Source organism: Oenanthe melanoleuca, chromosome Z, assembly GCF_029582105.1.
Source record: "Oenanthe melanoleuca isolate GR-GAL-2019-014 chromosome Z, OMel1.0, whole genome shotgun sequence".
In the NCBI taxonomy this organism is placed as follows: domain Eukaryota; kingdom Metazoa; phylum Chordata; class Aves; order Passeriformes; family Muscicapidae; genus Oenanthe; species Oenanthe melanoleuca.
In genome coordinates this window covers 76,076,745-76,094,786 of record NC_079362.1, presented here as the reverse complement: position 1 = coordinate 76,094,786, position 18,042 = coordinate 76,076,745, and the positions used below count along the sequence as shown (strand labels likewise).

Genomic DNA, 18,042 nt, shown 5'->3' with positions numbered 1-18,042 from the left:
GGGTGACCAGGGACTGTCACCTCTCCTCTTCACTGTGTTGTTTGGGGTGACCAGTGACTGTCACCTCTCCTGTTGTGCTGTTGGGGTGACCAGGGACTGTCACCTCTCCCCTTCATTGTGTTGTTTAGGGTGACCAGCGACTGTCACCTCTCCTGTTGTGCTTTTGGGGTGATCAGTGACTGTCACCTCTCCTGTTGTGCTGTTGGGGTGACAGGGACTGTCACCTCTCCTGTTGTGCTGTTTGGGTGACCAGTGACTGTCACCTCTCCTGTTGTGCTGTTGGGGTGACAGGGACTGTCACCTCTCCCCTTCATTGTGTTGTTTAGGGTGACCAGCGACTGTCACCTCTCCTGTTGTGCTGTTGGGGTGACAGGGACTGTCACCTCTCCTATTGTGTTGTTTGGGGTGACAGTCCCTGTCACCTCTCCTGTTGTGCTGTTTGGGTGACAGGGACTGTCACCTCTCCCCTTCATTGTGTTGTTTAGGGTGACCAGCGACTGTCACCTCTCCTATTGTGCTGTTGGGGTGACCAGGGACTGTCACCTCTCCTGTTGTGCTGTTGGGGTGACAGGGACTGTCACCTCTCCTATTGTGTTGTTTGGGGTGACCAGCGACTGTCACCTCTCCCCTTCATTGTGTTGTTTGGGGTGACCAGTGATGGGAAATGTGATTGACATAAATTCCAGGAACCAAACTCGTTACTTTGGGATGTCAGGAACAAAGGGGTGACCAGTGACTGTCACCTCTCCTGTTGTGCTGTTGGGGTGACCAGTGACTGTCACCTCTCCTGTTGTGCTTTTGGGGTGACCAGGGACTGTCACCTCTCCTATTGTGTTGTTTGGGGTGACCAGTGACTGTCACCTCTCCTGTTGCACTGTTGGGGTGACCAGTGACTGTCACCTCTGTCCTTCACTGTGCTGTTGGGGTGACCAGTGACTGTCACCTCTCCCATTCATTGTGTTGTTTGGGGTGACCAGTGACTGTCACCTCTCCCCTTCATTGTGTTGTTTAGGGTGACCAGCGACTGTCACCTCTCCTATTGTGCTGTTGGGGTGACCAGTGACTGTCACCTCTCCTATTGTGCTGTTGGGGTGACCAGTGACTGTCACCTCTCCTATTGTGCTGTTGGGGTGACAGGGACTGTCACCTCTCCTGTTGTGCTTTTGGGGTGACCAGGGACTGTCACCTCTCCTATTGTGCTGTTGGGGTGACCAGTGACTGTCACCTCTCCTGTTGTGCTGTTGGGGTGACCAGCGACTGTCACCTCTTTCCTTCACTGTGTTGTTTGGGGTGACAGGGACTGTCACCTCTCCTGTTGTGCTGTTGGGGTGATCAGTGACTGTCACCTCTCCTGTTGTGCTGTTGGGGTGACCAGGGACTGACAGGTGCTGGAATTCCAGAGGCTGTTTGGGTGGATTTTGGGAACGGCTTGCACAACCCCTCCGAGATTTCCACAGGGAACGAGGAATTATTTTATTTTTTAGAGATTTTTTCTGTAAGATCCAACCTCAGATCTGATTTATTTTTACTTCCCGCTGGAGCAGCCCGTCCTGGGCTGCTCTTGCTTTTCCCAGATTTTTGGATTTTCGTGGAATTTTTCACCCGGCGCTGTCGGCGTCGCCGGCTTCTCTCGGGGTTTTTCTGTCCCTAATCCCTCTGCTGCTTTGATTCCCTCTGGAAACATCCACTTACTTCGGAAATCCTGGATAAACAGAGGGAAAAATTCCCGTCCCTAAAATTAGCCCTTGTGTAAACAGCACAAATTCGAAGGTTAATTCACGAACCAACGGACCTCGGGCTCTCCCCTCTCCTCATCTCCTCCTTCCCCACACATTTATTTTTTTTCTCTAATTTCTACACCATGTATTTTTTAATTTTTAATTATATTTTATATTTTATATTTTTTATTTTCCCCATTTTTCTCCCCCAGCTCCATTTTTTCCCTCCTGTAACCGCCGCCGTGTTAACCAACCCAAATCCAGCTTTGCTCAGCGCGCCTGGAGCGCCCAGAAAACCCTGGAAAAAACCCTAAATCCATTAAAAAAAAAAAAAAAATTAAAAAAATAAAAAAAAATCAGGAAGTTCACCAGGGTGAGAGCAGGAAAAGCAGAGCTTGGCTCTTCTCCGCTCCTCGCGCTGTTTAAAGGCACAACCTCGGACCAGAGAATTCTTGGCATTAAATTCTCCTTTTTCCTTTTGGCCACGAACCCCAGTGGAGCTGGAGCACCAGAATTTTGTCAAATCGAAACTGAATTTATCAATAATGTTTGTAAAGGGAAAAACCTTTCATTTTTGTCCGAGCGCTGCCGCACTTTGAGGGCAAAATTTTTATTTTTTTTTATTTTTTTTTTTGGGGAGGGAGGATAAAATTGAAATTTTTTTTTTTTTTTCCTAGCACAGCTGCAGAAAAACTTCTTTCCGTAACATTTAGGACGGGGAGGGAGGAAGTGAAACCCCTGTGAGGCCAAACTGAGCAGACCAAGCCGTTTTTATTTGCATTTTTTTTAATTTTGTTTTTTCCCTCTGCTGGAATCCCCCTCCCTGCCAGAACAGGGATGGGACTGTGAGTTGTATTAAATACGATATTGGGACTTTAAATTGAGATGAAACCGCTCCCTGACACTTTTGAAGTGTAAAATAAATCCTGTGGCTCTCGGGCTGGCGATAAACAGGGGCAGACCCTAATGGCGAGTTGTCCTCCCCTTAATCCAAAAGAGCAGCAGCTTAAACACAAAGTGCAGGATTATGAAAGAAGCAGCTTTTTATTTCAATTCCTTTTTTTTTTTAAAAAAAATTATTTATTTATTTTTATTTTTTGGGTTTTTCAGAAGCGAAAGTTGGGCGCTCTTCTTCGAAATCACGAATGGGAAAAAAAAATAATGAATTTTTTTGTGGCGTCGCGCGGAGGGGCGGGAAGGATTTTATTGATGATATTTACAAAGATGTTTTTTGCTTTTTTACAAAGGATGAGAAAAACCGGGACGGTTCGATGGGAAAAACGCCAAAAAAATTAAAAAAAAATAAATGGGGAGGAATTGGAGGCTGAGCATTGTTCTGGTGCCAGGGAAGGGAGGGAAGGGAGGCTGGGCTGGGCACAGATGGCACCCGGCTCGTCACACGCCGCCACTCGCGGCAGACGAGGCGGCTCCGGCCCCTGAAGGTGCCTTTCAGGGCACGGGGGAGACCATCCCCGGGATGAAATTCCTGATCAATCCATAAAAATCCTGATTTTGGGGAGATAAATCCCATCCTGAAGTCAAATTCCTGATAAATCCATGAAAATCCCAATTTTGGGGAGAGAAATCCCATCCCCAGCTGAAATTACTCAGAAATCCATAAAAATCCCAATTTTTTGTACATAAATCCCATCCCGAACTCAAATTCCTGATAAATCCATAAAAATCCTGATTTTGGGGAGAAAAATCCCATCCCGAGCTGAAATTACTCAGAAATCCATAAAAATCCCAATTTTGGGGAGAGAAATCCAATCCCGAGCTGAAATTACTCAGAAATCCATAAAAATCCCAATTTATTGGAGATAAATCCCATCCCGAACTCAAATTCCTGATAAATCCATAAAAATCCCGATTTTGTGGAGATAAATCCCATCCCAAGCTGAAATTGCTGATGAATCCATAAAAATCTCGATTTTTTTGGAGATAAATCCCATCCCAAGCTGAAATTACTCAGAAATCCATAAAAATCCCAATTTTTTGTACATAAATCCCATCCCGAACTCAAATTCCTGATAAATCCATGAAAATCCCGATTTTGTGGAGAGAAATCCCATCCCGAACTCAAATTCCTGATAAATCCATAAAAATCTCGATTTTTTTGGAGATAAATCCCATCCCAAGCTGAAATTCCTCATGAATCCATTAAAATCCCGATTTTTTTGGAGATAAATCCCATCCCGAACTCAAATTCCTGATGAATCCATAAAAATCCTGATTTTGGGGAGATAAATCCCATCCCGAGCTGAAATTACTCAGAAATCCATAAAAATCCCAATTTTGGGGGGAGAAATCCCATCCCAAACTGAAATTGCTGATGAATCCATAAAAATCCCAATTTATTGGAGAGAAATCCCATCCCGAACTCAAATTCCTGATAAATCCATAAAAATCCTGATTTTGGGGAGAGAAATCCCATCCCGAGCTGAAATTCCTGATAAATCCATAAAAATCCCCATTTGGGGAGATAAGTCCCATCCCAAACTCAAATTCCTGATAAATCCATAAAAATCTCGATTTTTTTGGAGATAAATCCCATCCCGAACTGAAATTCCTGATAAATCCAAAAAAATCCCCATTTGGGGAGAGAAATCCAATCCCAAACTCAAATTCCTGATAAATCCATAAAAATCTCGATTTTTTTGGAGATAAATCCCATCCCGAACTCAAATTCCTGATGAATCCATAAAAATCCTGATTTTGGGGAGAGAAATCCCATCCCGAAGTCAAATTCCTGATAAATCCATAAAAATCCTGATTTTTTTGGAGATAAATCCCATCCCAAGCTGAAATTCCTGATAAATCCATAAAAATCCCAATTTTGGGGAGAGAAATCCCATCCCGAACTGAAATTCCTGATCAATCCATAAAAATCCTGATTTTGGGGAGATAAATCCCATTCCAAGCTGAAATTCCTGATAAATCCATAAAAATCTCGATTTTTTTGGAGATAAATCCCACCCCAAGCTGAAATTCCTGATAAATCCATAAAAATCCCAATTTGTGGAGATAAGTCCCATCCCAAACTCAAATTCCTCAGGAATCCAGAAAATCCCCATTTTTGGTAGATAAATCCCAAGCTGAAATTCCTGATAAATCCATAAAAATCTCGATTTTTTTTTTGAGATAAATCCCATCCCAAACTCAAATTCCTGATCAATCCATAAAAATCCTGATTTTATGGAAATAAATCCCATCCCAAGCTGAAATTCCTGATGAATCCATAAAAATCCCGATTTTTTTGGAGATAAATCCCACCCCAAACCCACCCCGTCCTTATTTCACATTTTCCTTTCCCTCCAACCTCAATTCTTCATTTTTCCTCCAAAAATAAATAAATAAATAAATAAATAAATAAATAATAATAATAATAATAATAATAATAATAATAATAATAATAATAATAATAATAGTAGAAGAAAACAAAAATAAAATAAAAATAAAAATAAAAATAAAAATAAAAATAAAAATAAAAATAAAATAAGAAAAATAAAAATAATTTTAAAAAATAATAAAAATAATAAAAAAAATAATTCCCCAATTTCCCATCCCATCATCCCAAGGGAATTATTTTCCCCCCCTGGAAAAACCCCAGAGCCGTGAGTGGATCTCTTTGGTCTCACGGGCAGCCCATTAATTTGCAGAAATTAAATATTATCTTTAAATATTGTGCTTTAAATGGCCACTGATAATGGATTTAGAAAACCATTAAGGTCTAATTGCTCCCTAATGGAGTTGGCCCAAGACATTTATTTGATAAAACTTCTTCAAAAATAAACTAAAAGGTTTTTTTTTTCCACTCTTTTTTTTTTTTTAATTAAATTCCTTTTTTTTTTCCCGACTGGAATCGCTCAGTCCGTGGGATTTTTCCTTCTTGCTTCTCTGTTTTTATTTTTTTTTTTTTTTTTTTTTTTTATGGCAGGAAGGAGATGGATATCCTGATTTTCTTGGTGGTTTCAAGGAGATGTTATCCTGGAAATGAGATTTTTTTTTTTTTATTATTTTTTTATTTTTCCAGCCATGTCTAATGAGATCCTATCAAGGAAAAGCTTTCCTTGGAAGAAAAGAAGATGCTGCTCTCCCCTGTCACAGCTTTATATCGAAAATAAAATTTAAAAAAAAAAATATATATGTAAAAATTTATTAATTTTAATTAAAACGTCTCAGGGCACAGATCAACGTGGAGCCACCAAACCAAATGAGAACTGGGATGAAATTTGGTTAATTTGGGGTAAATTTTGGTAAATTTTAATTTAGGAAAATCCCATGGGGACTTAGTTCAGTCCTAACCTGGATTCTCCCATTCCATCCCATTCCATCCCAATATCCCATCCCATCCCATCCCATCCCATCCCATCCCATCCCATCCCATCCCATCCCATCCCATCCCATCCCATCCCATCCCATCCCATCCCATCCCATCCCATCCCATCCCATCCCATCCCATCCCCATTATTCCCATCCCCATTATTCCCATCCCCATTATTCCCATTCTATTCCATTCCCATTCCCATTATTCCCATTATTCCCATTATTCCCATTATTCCCATTATCCCCATTCCCATTATTCCCATTATTCCCATTATTCCCATCCCCATTATTCCCATTATTCCCATTATTCCCATTATTCCCATTATTCCCATTATTCCCATTATTCCCATTATTCCCATCCCCATTATTCCCATTACTCCCATTATTCCCATTATTCCCATTATTCCCATTATTCCCATTATTCCCATTCCCATTATTCCCATTATTCCCATTAATCCCATTATTCCCATTATTCCCATTACTCCCATTATTCCCATTATTCCCATTATTCCCATTCCCATTATTCCCATTATTCCCATTCCCATTATTCCCATCCCCATTATTCCCATTCCCATTCCCATTCCCATTATCCCCATTCCCATTATTCCCATTATTCCCATTATTCCCATTACTCCCATTATTCCCATTATTCCCATTACTCCCATTATTCCCATTCCATCCCATCCCATCCCGTTCCATCCCATTCCAATTCCAATCCTGCTTTTCCTCCCTTTCCCTGCAGATTCCTTGGCCACATTCCAAACTGGAACAGATGTGAGTTAGAGCCTGGGCTGGGAATGAGCTTTTCATTTTTATTTTTTTATTTTTTTTTTATTCATTTATTTATTTATTTTTTTTTTGGATCACCCACATCCCTGCACCTTGGATTTCTCGCCGAGATTTTGGGATTTTCTGGAGGCAAAAACCCCCCCAAAATTCCCTGATTATCGACACCAACCCCTTCAAACCCCTCCTAAAAACCAAAATCCAGGAATTAATAAAAAAAAAAAAAAAAAAAAAAATAAAATCAGTGGCAAAAACGACCCAAAAAGCCGCAAATTTAATTCATCCCTGGAAACGAGCTGGAATTTGTCAATTTTCCCAAAGTGCCATGGCAACACCCGGCTCGGAATTTTTATTTATTTTTTTATTTTTTTTATTTTTTTTTTTATGCAGCTTAGGAAATGTATTTTTGGAACTCCTGACTCACCCCTTGGAATATTTCTGCTGGATTTTTTTTATTTTTTCCTTTCTGCCACCATTCAGTTTTTATTGGAAATAAAGATCAGAATTCCAATAGAATTTATCCGAATGTGGAATTCATTTTCCACCGGGATTGAATGGAAAAAAACGCAAATTTCCGCCCCAAAAATTCAGCCTGGGAGGGATTTTTAAAAATCAGGATTTTCAGATTGGAGCTGTGCTAATTCCAGGTTTGAGGAGAGATTAACCCAAACTGGGATCACACAGAATTCCAGTTTTTACATTAATTAATTAATTCCAAGGATCAAGAGTTTAAAATCAATCGATTGGCACCAAAATTCTCTTTATTTCCCATTTATTTATTTATTTTCTGTTTTTTATAGAAAAATCTGTGAGGGGCTGCCAGAGACAGAGGGGAGCAAAGATTGGCAGCAATTATTTAATATCAAAGGGATTAATAAAACTGGAGCTGGGGGGGAACTGGGATTTGGAACTGGGATTGAGTTTGGAACTGGGATTGGGTTTGGAACTGGGATTGATTTGGAACTGGGATTGATTTGGAACTGGGATTGATTTGGAACTGGGATTGGGTTTGGAACTGGGATTGATTTGGAACTGGGATTGATTTGGAACTGGGATTGGGTTTGGAACTGGGATTGGGTTTGGAACTGGGATTGGGTTTGGAACTGGGATTGAGTTTGGAACTGGGATTTGGAACTGGGATTGATTTGGAACTGGGATTTGGAACTGGGATTGATTTGGAACTGGGATTTGGAACTGGGATTGAGTTTGGAACTGGGATTGATTTGGAACTGGGATTGGGTTTGGAACTGGGATTGGGTTTGGAACTGGGATTGATTTGGAACTGGGATTGATTTGGAACTGGGATTGATTTGGAACTGGGATTGGGTTTGGAACTGGGATTGGGTTTGGAACTGGGATTGGGTTTGGAACTGGGATTTGGAACTGGGATTGAGTTTGGAACTGGGATTGATTTGGAACTGGGATTTGGAACTGGGATTGATTTGGAACTGGGATTTGGAACTGGGATTGAGTTTGGAACTGGGATTGAGAACTGGGATTGAGTTTGGAACTGGGATTTGGAACTGGGATTGATTTGGAACTGGGATTGGGTTTGGAACTGGGATTGAGTTTGGAACTGGGATTGATTTGGAACTGGGATTGGGTTTGGAACTGGGATTGAGTTTGGAACTGGGATTGGGTTTGGAACTGGGATTGAGTTTGGAACTGGGATTTGGAACTGGGATTGAGTTTGGAACTGGGATTGATTTGGAACTGGGATTGGGTTTGGAACTGGGATTGATTTGGAACTGGGATTGATTTGGAACTGGGATTGAGTTTGGAACTGGGATTGAGTTTGGAACTGGGATTGGGTTTGGAACTGGGATTGAGTTTGGAACTGGGATTTGGAACTGGGATTGATTTGGAACTGGGATTGAGTTTGGAACTGGGATTGAGTTTGGAACTGGGATTGGGTTTGGAACAGGGATTGAGTTTGGAACTGGGATTGAGTTTGGAACTGGGATTGAGTTTGGAACTGGGATTGATTTGGAACTGGGATTGGGTTTGGAACTGGGATTGGGTTTGGAACTGGGATTGGGTTTGGAACTGGGATTGAGTTTGGAACTGGGATTGAGTTTGGAACTGGGATTGAGTTTGGAACTGGTATTGATTGGGTTTGGAACTGGGATTGAGTTTGGAACTGGGATAGTGTTTGGAACTGGGATTGAGTTTGGAACTGGGATTGGCTTTGGAACTGGGATTGAGTTTGGAACTGGGATTTGGAACTGGGATTGATTTGGAACTGGGATTGGGTTTGGAACTGGGATTGAGTTTGGAACTGGGATTTGGAACTGGGATTTGGAACTGGGATTGATTTGGAACTGGGATTGAGTTTGGAACTGGGATTTGGAACTGGGATTTGGAACTGGGATTGAGTTTGGAACTGGGATTGATTTGGAACTGGGATTGATTTGGAACTGGGATTGATTTGGAACTGGGATTGATTTGGAACTGGGATTGGGTTTGGAACTGGGATTGATTTGGAACTGGGATTGGGTTTGGAACTGGGATTGATTTGGAACTGGGATTGATTTGGAACTGGGATTGAGTTTGGAACTGGGATTGATTTGGAACTGGGATTGGGTTTGGAACTGGGATTGATTTGGAACTGGGATTTGGAACTGGGATTGAGTTTGGAACTGGGATTTGGAACTGGGATTGATTTGGAACTGGGATTGAGTTTGGAACTGGGATTGAGTTTGGAACTGGGATTGGGTTTGGAACTGGGATTGGGTTTGGAACTGGGATTTGGAACTGGGATTGAGTTTGGAACTGGGATTGATTTGGAACTGGGATTGATTTGGAACTGGGATTGAGTTTGGAACTGGGATTGATTTGGAACTGGGATTGAGTTTGGAACTGGGATTGATTTGGAACTGGGATTGATTTGGAACTGGGATTGATTTGGAACTGGGATTGATTTGGAACTGGGATTGAGTTTGGAACTGGAATTTGGAACTGGGATTTGGAACTGGGATTGAGTTTGGAACTGGGATTGAGTTTGGAACTGGGATTGGGTTTGGAACTGGGATTTGGAACTGGGATTGAGTTTGGAACTGGGATTGAGTTTGGAACTGGGATTGAGTTTGGAACTGGGATTTGGAACTGGAATTGGGTTTGGAACTGGGATTGATTTGGAACTGGGATTGAGTTTGGAACTGGGATTGAGTTTGGAACTGGGATTGGTTTGGAACTGGGATTGGGTTTGGAACTGGGATTGGGTTTGGAACTGGGATTGATTTGGAACTGGGATTTGGAACTGGGATTGATTTGGAACTGGGATTTGGAACTGGGATTGAGTTTGGAACTGGGATTGGGTTTGGAACTGGGATTGATTTGGAACTGGGATTGAGTTTGGAACTGGGATTGAGTTTGGAACTGGGATTGATTTGGAACTGGGATTGAGTTTGGAACTGGAATTGGGTTTGGAACTGGGATTGAGTTTGGAACTGGGATTTGGAACTGGGATTGGGTTTGGAACTGGGATTGATTTGGAACTGGGATTGAGTTTGGAACTGGGATTGATTTGGAACTGGGATGGCTTGGAACTGGAATTGGGTTTGGAACTGGGATTGATTTGGAACTGGGATTGATTTGGAACTGGGATTGATTTGGAACTGGGATTTGGAACTGGAATTGGGTTTGGAACTGGGATTGATTTGGAACTGGGATTGGGTTTGGAACTGGGATTGGGTTTGGAACTGGGATTGGGTTTGGAACTGGGATTGATTTGGAACTGGGATTGAGTTTGGAACTGGGATTGAGTTTGGAACTGGGATTGAGTTTGGAACTGGGATTGGGTTTGGAACTGGGATTGATTTGGAACTGGAATTTTGGAACTGGGATTTGGAACTGGGATTGGGTTTGGAACTGGGATTGATTTGGAACTGGGATTGAGTTTGGAACTGGGATTGATTTGGAACTGGGATAGGGTTTGGAACTGGGATTGAGTTTGGAACTGGGATTTGGAACTGGGATTTGGAACTGGGATTTGGAACTGGGATTGAGTTTGGAACTGGGATTGATTTGGAACTGGGATTGATTTGGAACTGGGATTGAGTTTGGAACTGGGATTGATTTGGAACTGGGATTGATTTGGAACTGGGATTGGGTTTGGAACTGGGATTGATTTGGAACTGGGATTGGGTTTGGAACTGGGATTTGGAACTGGGATTGAGTTTGGAACTGGGATTGGGTTTGGAACTGGGATTGGTTTGGAACTGGGATTGGGTTTGGAACTGGGATTGGGTTTGGAACTGGGATTGATTTGGAACTGGGATTGATTTGGAACTGGGATTGAGTTTGGAACTGGGATTGGGTTTGGAACTGGGATTGGGTTTGGAACTGGGATTGAGTTTGGAACTGGGATTGATTTGGAACTGGGATTTGGAACTGGAATTGGGTTTGGAACTGGGATTTGGAACTGGGATTGAGTTTGGAACTGGGATTGATTTGGAACTGGGATTGAGTTTGGAACTGGGATTGGGTTTGGAACTGGGATTGAGTTTGGAACTGGGATTGATTTGGAACTGGGATTGATTTGGAACTGGGATTGATTTGGAACTGGGATTGAGTTTGGAACTGGGATTGATTTGGAACTGGGATTGGGTTTGGAACTGGGATTGATTTGGAACTGGGTTTGAGTTTGGAACTGGGATTGATTTGGAACTGGGATTGGTTTGGAACTGGGATTGATTTGGAACTGGGATTGATTTGGAACTGGGATTTGGAACTGGGATTGATTTGGAACTGGGATTTGGAACTGGGATTGAGTTTGGAACTGGGATTTGGAACTGGGATTGATTTGGAACTGGGATTGGGTTTGGAACTGGGATTGATTTGGAACTGGGATTGGGTTTGGAACTGGGATTGGGTTTGGAACTGGGATTGATTTGGAACTGGGGTTGGGTTTGGAACTGGGATTGAGTTTGGAACTGGGATTGATTTGGAACTGCGATTGATTCGGAACTGGGATTTGGAACTGGGATTGATTTGGAACTGGGATTGATTTGGAACTGGGATTGATTTGGAACTGGGATTGAGTTTGGAACTGGGATTGAGTTTGGAACTGGGATTGATTTGGAACTGGGATTGATTTGGAACTGGGATTGGGTTTGGAACTGGGATTGGGTTTGGAACTGGGATTGAGTTTGGAACTGGGATTGGGTTTGGAACTGGGATTGATTTGGAACTGGGATTGATTTGGAACTGGGATTGAGTTTGGAACTGGGATTGATTTGGAACTGGGATTGATTTGGAACTGGGATTGATTTGGAACTGGGATTGAGTTTGGAACTGGGATTGAGTTTGGAACTGGGATTGATTTGGAACTGGGATTGATTTGGAACTGGGATTGGGTTTGGAACTGGGATTGATTTGGAACTGGGATTGATTTGGAACTGGGATTGAGTTTGGAACTGGGATTGAGTTTGGAACTGGGATTGATTTGGAACTGGGATTGGGTTTGGAACTGGGATTGGGTTTGGAACTGGGATTGGATTTGGAACTGGGATTGGATTTGGAACTGGGGTTTTCATTTGGGATTTTCCTTTGGGATTTTCCGTTTCCTTTTGGAACTTTCCTTTTGGGATCCCTTTGGAATTTTCCCTTGTGATTTCCTTTTGGGATTTTCCCTTTTGGGATTTTCCTTTTAGGATCCAATTTTCCCAATCCCTTTTGGGATTTTCCCTTTGGGATTTTCCTTATCGGATTTTCCTTTTAGGATCCGATTTTCCCAATCCCTTTTGGGATTTTCCTTTTGGGATTTTCCTTTTGGGTTCTCTTTGGGATTTTCCTTATGGGATTTTCCTTTTGGGATCCTTTTGGGATTTTCCTTTTTATCCAATTAATCCAAACCCTATTAATTCCTCTCCACACAAATCCTTTTGGGAATTTCCTCCCAATCTCCCATTCCCAGTTTTTTAGGATCTGGAAAACCTCGGGGGATTTTCAGCCTGGGGGGAGGATTTGGGGTTTTTTTCATGGCAGGAAATTCCTGATTTTTTGGGATTTTTCCCCAAATTTTTCCCCAATTTTCCCTCATTTTTTTGGGGTGAAATAGAGAAAATTGGGATATTAAATATTGGAAATTTAATTTTTTTTTTTTAATTTAAATAAAAATTTAAATAAATTTAAAAAAAAATTTAAAATATTTTATAAAAAATTAATTAACCCGATGGGAATCTTGAGCAGATCTGTCAGATCCACAAATTTTTTTATGTTTTTATTTTTATTTTTTATTAATTTAATTTTTTCATTTAATTCAATATTTATGTGTTATTAATGTGTTTATTTATTATGGAGAGAATAAATTTTAATTGGGGGGAAAAAAATGAAATTCTGTGAATTTGGGATTTTTTTTTGGGGGGGATTCACTCACCTGGATTTAAAGAGAATTTTGGAGAATTTTGGAGAATTTTGGAGAATTTGAGAGAATTTAAGAAAAAAAAGAGAATTTAAAAGAATTTAAAAGAATTTAATGGAATTTAATGGAATTTAAATGAATTTAATGGAATTTAAATTAATTTAATGGAATTTAAAATAATTTAATGGAATTTAAGGGAATCCAAAACCACCCAGTGCAAAAAATAAAATATAATTAAAATAAAATAAAATAAAATAAAATAAAATAAAATAAAATAAAATAAAATAAAATAAAATAAAATAAAAATAAAATAAAAATAAAATAAAATACAGTAAAATAAAATAAGATAAAATAAAATAAAATAAAATAAAATAAAATAAAATAATAAAATAAAATAAAATAAATGAAAATAAAAATGGAATTTTGCTGCTCAGCATTCCTGAATTAGAATTTCAATGAATTAATTGGAATTGATAAATGATTTCCATTTAAATAATAACTAATAAATAATAATAAAATTTTAATTTTTTTTAATTTTTTTGTCCCCAGATGTAGAAGACAGAAGCAGCTCAGGGTCCTGGGGGAATGCAGCACACCTGAGTCCATCCAGGGTAAGTAAATAAAAAATTATTAATTATTAATTATTAATTATTAATTAATTTTTAATTCTCCTCATTCAATTCATTTGATATAAATTAATTTTTTTTAAATTTTATTGATGAGGTAATTAATTTGTCCTTTTTTTTTTTTTTTAATTAATCTGGGTCATGATTTCATTCTGGGAATTCAATTATTTATGAGAATTTTAATCTGGGAATTAATTAATTTATTGGAATTTGATAATGGGAATTAAATGATTTATTGGAATTTTAATATGGGAATTCAATGATTTATGGGAATTCAATTTGGGAATTAAATTATTTATTGGAATTTGATTCTGGGAATTAATTTATTTATGGGAATTTAATCTGAGAAATAAATTATTTATTGGAATTTAATTCTGGGAATTCAATGATTTATTGGAATTTGATTCTGGGAATTATTTTATTTATGGGAATTTTAATATGGGATTTCAATGATTTATGGGAATTTTAATATGGAAATTAAATTATTTATGGGAATTTTAATCTGGGAATTAAATAATTTATTGGAATTTAATTCTGGGAATTCAATGATTTATGGGAAATTTATTCTGGGAATTAAATGATTTATTGGAATTTAATTCTGGGAATTCAATGATTTATTGGAATTTAATTCTGGGAATTCAATGATTTATGGGAATTTCAATATGGGAATTAAATTATTTTAATATGGGAATGAAATGATTTCTTGGAATTTGATTCTGGGAATTAAATGATTTATGGGAATTTTAATCTGGGAATTAAATTATTTATTGGAATTTAATTCTGGGAATTCAATGATTTATGGGAATTTTAATCTGGGAATTCAATGATTTATGGGAATTCAATTTGGGAATTAAATAATTTATTGGAATTTGATTATGGGAATTAAATTATTTATGGGAATTTTAATCTGGGAATTCAATGATTTATGGGAAATTTATTCTGGGAATTCAATGATTTGTGGGAATTTCAATCTGGGAATTCAATTATTTTAATATGGGAATGAAATTATTTCTTGGAATTTGATTCTGGGAATTAAATTATTTATGGACATAATAATTAAATAATTCCTGCTCTATCAGACCCTTCCCAGAATTTCTGGGCTTGGATTTTTAAGGAATTCCAACCCCTCCAGAATTCCCTTTGCGATTCAGATTTTTTTGGGGTTTTTTGGGGTTTTTTTTGGGATTTCTGGCTCAGTCACCTCAGTTCTGCCTCTGCCCCGAAATTCACATTTTTCTGCCTGTGCTGGACCCTGCTCAGCTCTGCCCTCCCCTCCCCCCTCCACCATTTTCCCACTTTTTTCTTATTTCCCCCATTTCTCCCATTTGTCCCGAATTTTCCCTCATTTCCCCCCAAATTTTCCTTCATTTCCCCCCAAATTTTCCCCATTTTTCCCCCATTTTCCCGCTAATTTCCTCCCAATTTTCCCCCCTTTTTCCCCCCAATTTTTCCCCATTTTCCCCCATTTTTCCCCATTTTTTCCCCAAATTCTTCTTCATTTTTTCCCCCATTTTTTCCCCAATTTTTCCCCAACTTTCCCCCATTTTTCCCCAAATTTCCCCTCATTTCCCCCAATTTTTCCCCTAATTTCCTCCCAATTTTCCCCTCTTTTTTCCCCCATTTTTTCCCCAATTTTTCCCTAACTTTCCCCCATTTTTCCCCAATTTTCCCCCATTTTTCCACAAATTTCCCCTCATTCCCCCCAATTTTCCCCATTTTTTCCCCAATTTTTCCCTAAATTTCCCCCATTTTTCCCCAAATTTCCCTCAATTTTCCCCCATTTTTCCCCAAATTTCCCCTCATTCCCCCCCAATTTTCCTCCCATTTCCCTCCAAATTTTCCCCAAATTTTTCCCCATTTTCCCCCATTTTTTCCCCAATTTTCCCCTAATTTCCTCCCGATTTTTCCCCAATTTTTCCCCATTTTTTCCCCAATTTTTTCCCCATTTTTCCCCATTTTCCCTCTATTTTTTCTTCTTTTTTTCCCCATTTCCCCCCCAATTTTTCCCCAACTTTTCCCCAATTTTCCCCCCATTTATTCCCCATTTTTTCCCCAATTTTCCCCCATTTTCCCCCAATTTTCTCCCCAAATTTCCCTCAATTTTTCCCCATTTTTTCCCCAATTTTTCCCCCATTTTTCCCCATTTTCCCTCTATTTTTTCTTCTTTTTTTCCCCATTTCCCCCCCAATTTTTCCCCAACTTTTCCCCATTTTTCCCCCATATTTTTCCCCATTTCCCCCAATTTTTTTCTCAATTTTTCCCCCTTTTCCCCATTTTTTCCCCATTTTTCCCCAATTTTTTCCCCTTTTCCCCCCAATTTTTCCCCATTTTTTCCCCATTTTCCCCAATTTTTCCTCATATTTCCCCCCATTTTTCCCCATTTTCCCTCTATTTTTTCTTCTTTTTTTCCCTATTTTTTCCCCCATTTTCCCCCTATTTTTCCCCCATTATTCCCCCATTTTTCCCCCATGTTTTTCCCCATTTTTTCCCCCATTTCCCCCATTTTTCCCCAATTTTTCCCCCATTTTTTCCCCCATTTTTCCCATTTTTCCCCCATTTTTTCCCCATCCTCTCTCCCCTCCCTCCCCCTCTCCCATCTGTCCCTCTGACCCCTCCGCCCTTTTTCCCTTTTTCCCTTTTCCCACTTTTGTTCCTTCCCAGGCACAACATTTGTCGGGAGGAAATCGCGCCCATTGTTCCCTCCTGAATGAGGTGGAAAATGGGCAAAGAAAAGCAGCACGAGCCTCAATCCCACCGGGAATTCGGGCGTGAAGTGGCAGAAAAAAAAAAAACAAAACAAAACAAAAAAAAATCCATCGGGATTTCGGGAAAAAAAAATGCTCGGGAGGGAAGGGAAAATTTGGGGAAAAAAAAGGGGGAAAAATTTAAATATTGAGGGTTGGAATAGAAAAAGGAATTCTGGATTTTGGGTTAAAAAAATTAAAATTCATGGGAATGATGTTTGTTATTGAGGGTTGAAATTGGAAAAAGGAATTCTGGATTTTTAGTTGGAAATAAAAATTAAATCCATGGGAATGATATTTTTTAATGAGGTTGAGTTGGGAATTCTGGATTTTTAATTGGAAAAAAAATAAATTTTATGGGAATGATTGAGGGTTCAAATTGAGTTGGGAATTCTGGATTTTGGCTTGGAAATAAAAATTAAAATTTATGGGAATTATATTTTTAATTAAGGGTTGAAATCAAAAAAGGAATTCTGGATTTTTAATTGGAAATAAAGATTAAAATTTATGGGAATGGTATTTTTTATTAAGGGTTGAAATTGAGGAAGGAATTCTGGATTTTTACCTGGAAAAAAAATAATTAAAATTTATGGGAATTATATTTCTTAATAAAGGTTGAAATTGAGTCAGGAATTCTGGATTTTTACCTGAAAAAAAAATAATTAAAATTTATGGGAATGATGTTTCTTATTCTAAATTTTTAATTGAAAAAAACCCCAAAATCCACGGGAATATTTTCCTGATTGGGCAGGGTCAGGAATTTGATATAAATTTGATATAAATTTGATATAAATTTGATATAAAACTGGTTTTTTCCCCATTCCTGCAGAACTATGCGGAGGGGACTCACTACGAGCACGTGGCCGGCCGGGAGCTCGGCTCGCACGACAACCTGTCCCCGCCCTTCGTCAACTCCAGGATACAGAGTAAGGGCTTCCTATCGGCTTTATATCGGCTTTATATCGCCTTTCTATCGGCTTTATATCGGAGAAAATATCGATTTATATCGGCTTTATATCGGCTTTATATCGGGTTTATATCGGTTTATATCGGTTTTATATCGGGTTTATATCGGGTTTATATCGGTTTATATCGGGTTTATATCGGGTTTTTATATCGGGTTTATATCGTTTATATCGGTTTATATCGGCTTTATATCGGCTTTATATCGCCTTTCTATCGGCTTTATATCGGCAGAAAATATCGATTTATATCGGCTTTATGTCGGTATAAAATATCGGTTTATATCGGCTTTATATCGGGTTTATATCGATTTTATATCGGCTTTATATTGGCTTTATATTGGTATAAAATATCGATTTTATATCGGGTTTATATCGGTATAAAATATCGATTTATATCGGCTTTATATCGGTATAAAATATCGATTTATATCGGCTTTATATCAGCTTTATATCGGCAGAAAATATCGATTTATATCGGCTTTATATCGGTAGAAAATATCGATTTTATATCGG

The 18,042-nt window shown here is 38.9% G+C and overlaps 1 protein-coding gene across 1 annotated transcript in view; it reads left to right on the top strand.

Moving 5' to 3' along the window:
* Positions 1-18,042, top strand: part of TCF4 (transcription factor 4) — a 30,630-nt gene that overhangs the window by 11,991 nt on the left and 597 nt on the right. The window contains exons 4-5 of the mRNA XM_056514606.1: positions 13,744-13,805; positions 17,394-17,490. Coding sequence (XP_056370581.1) covers positions 13,744-13,805; positions 17,394-17,490 — 159 coding nt within the window. The remainder of the gene's footprint in view (positions 1-13,743; positions 13,806-17,393; positions 17,491-18,042) is intronic.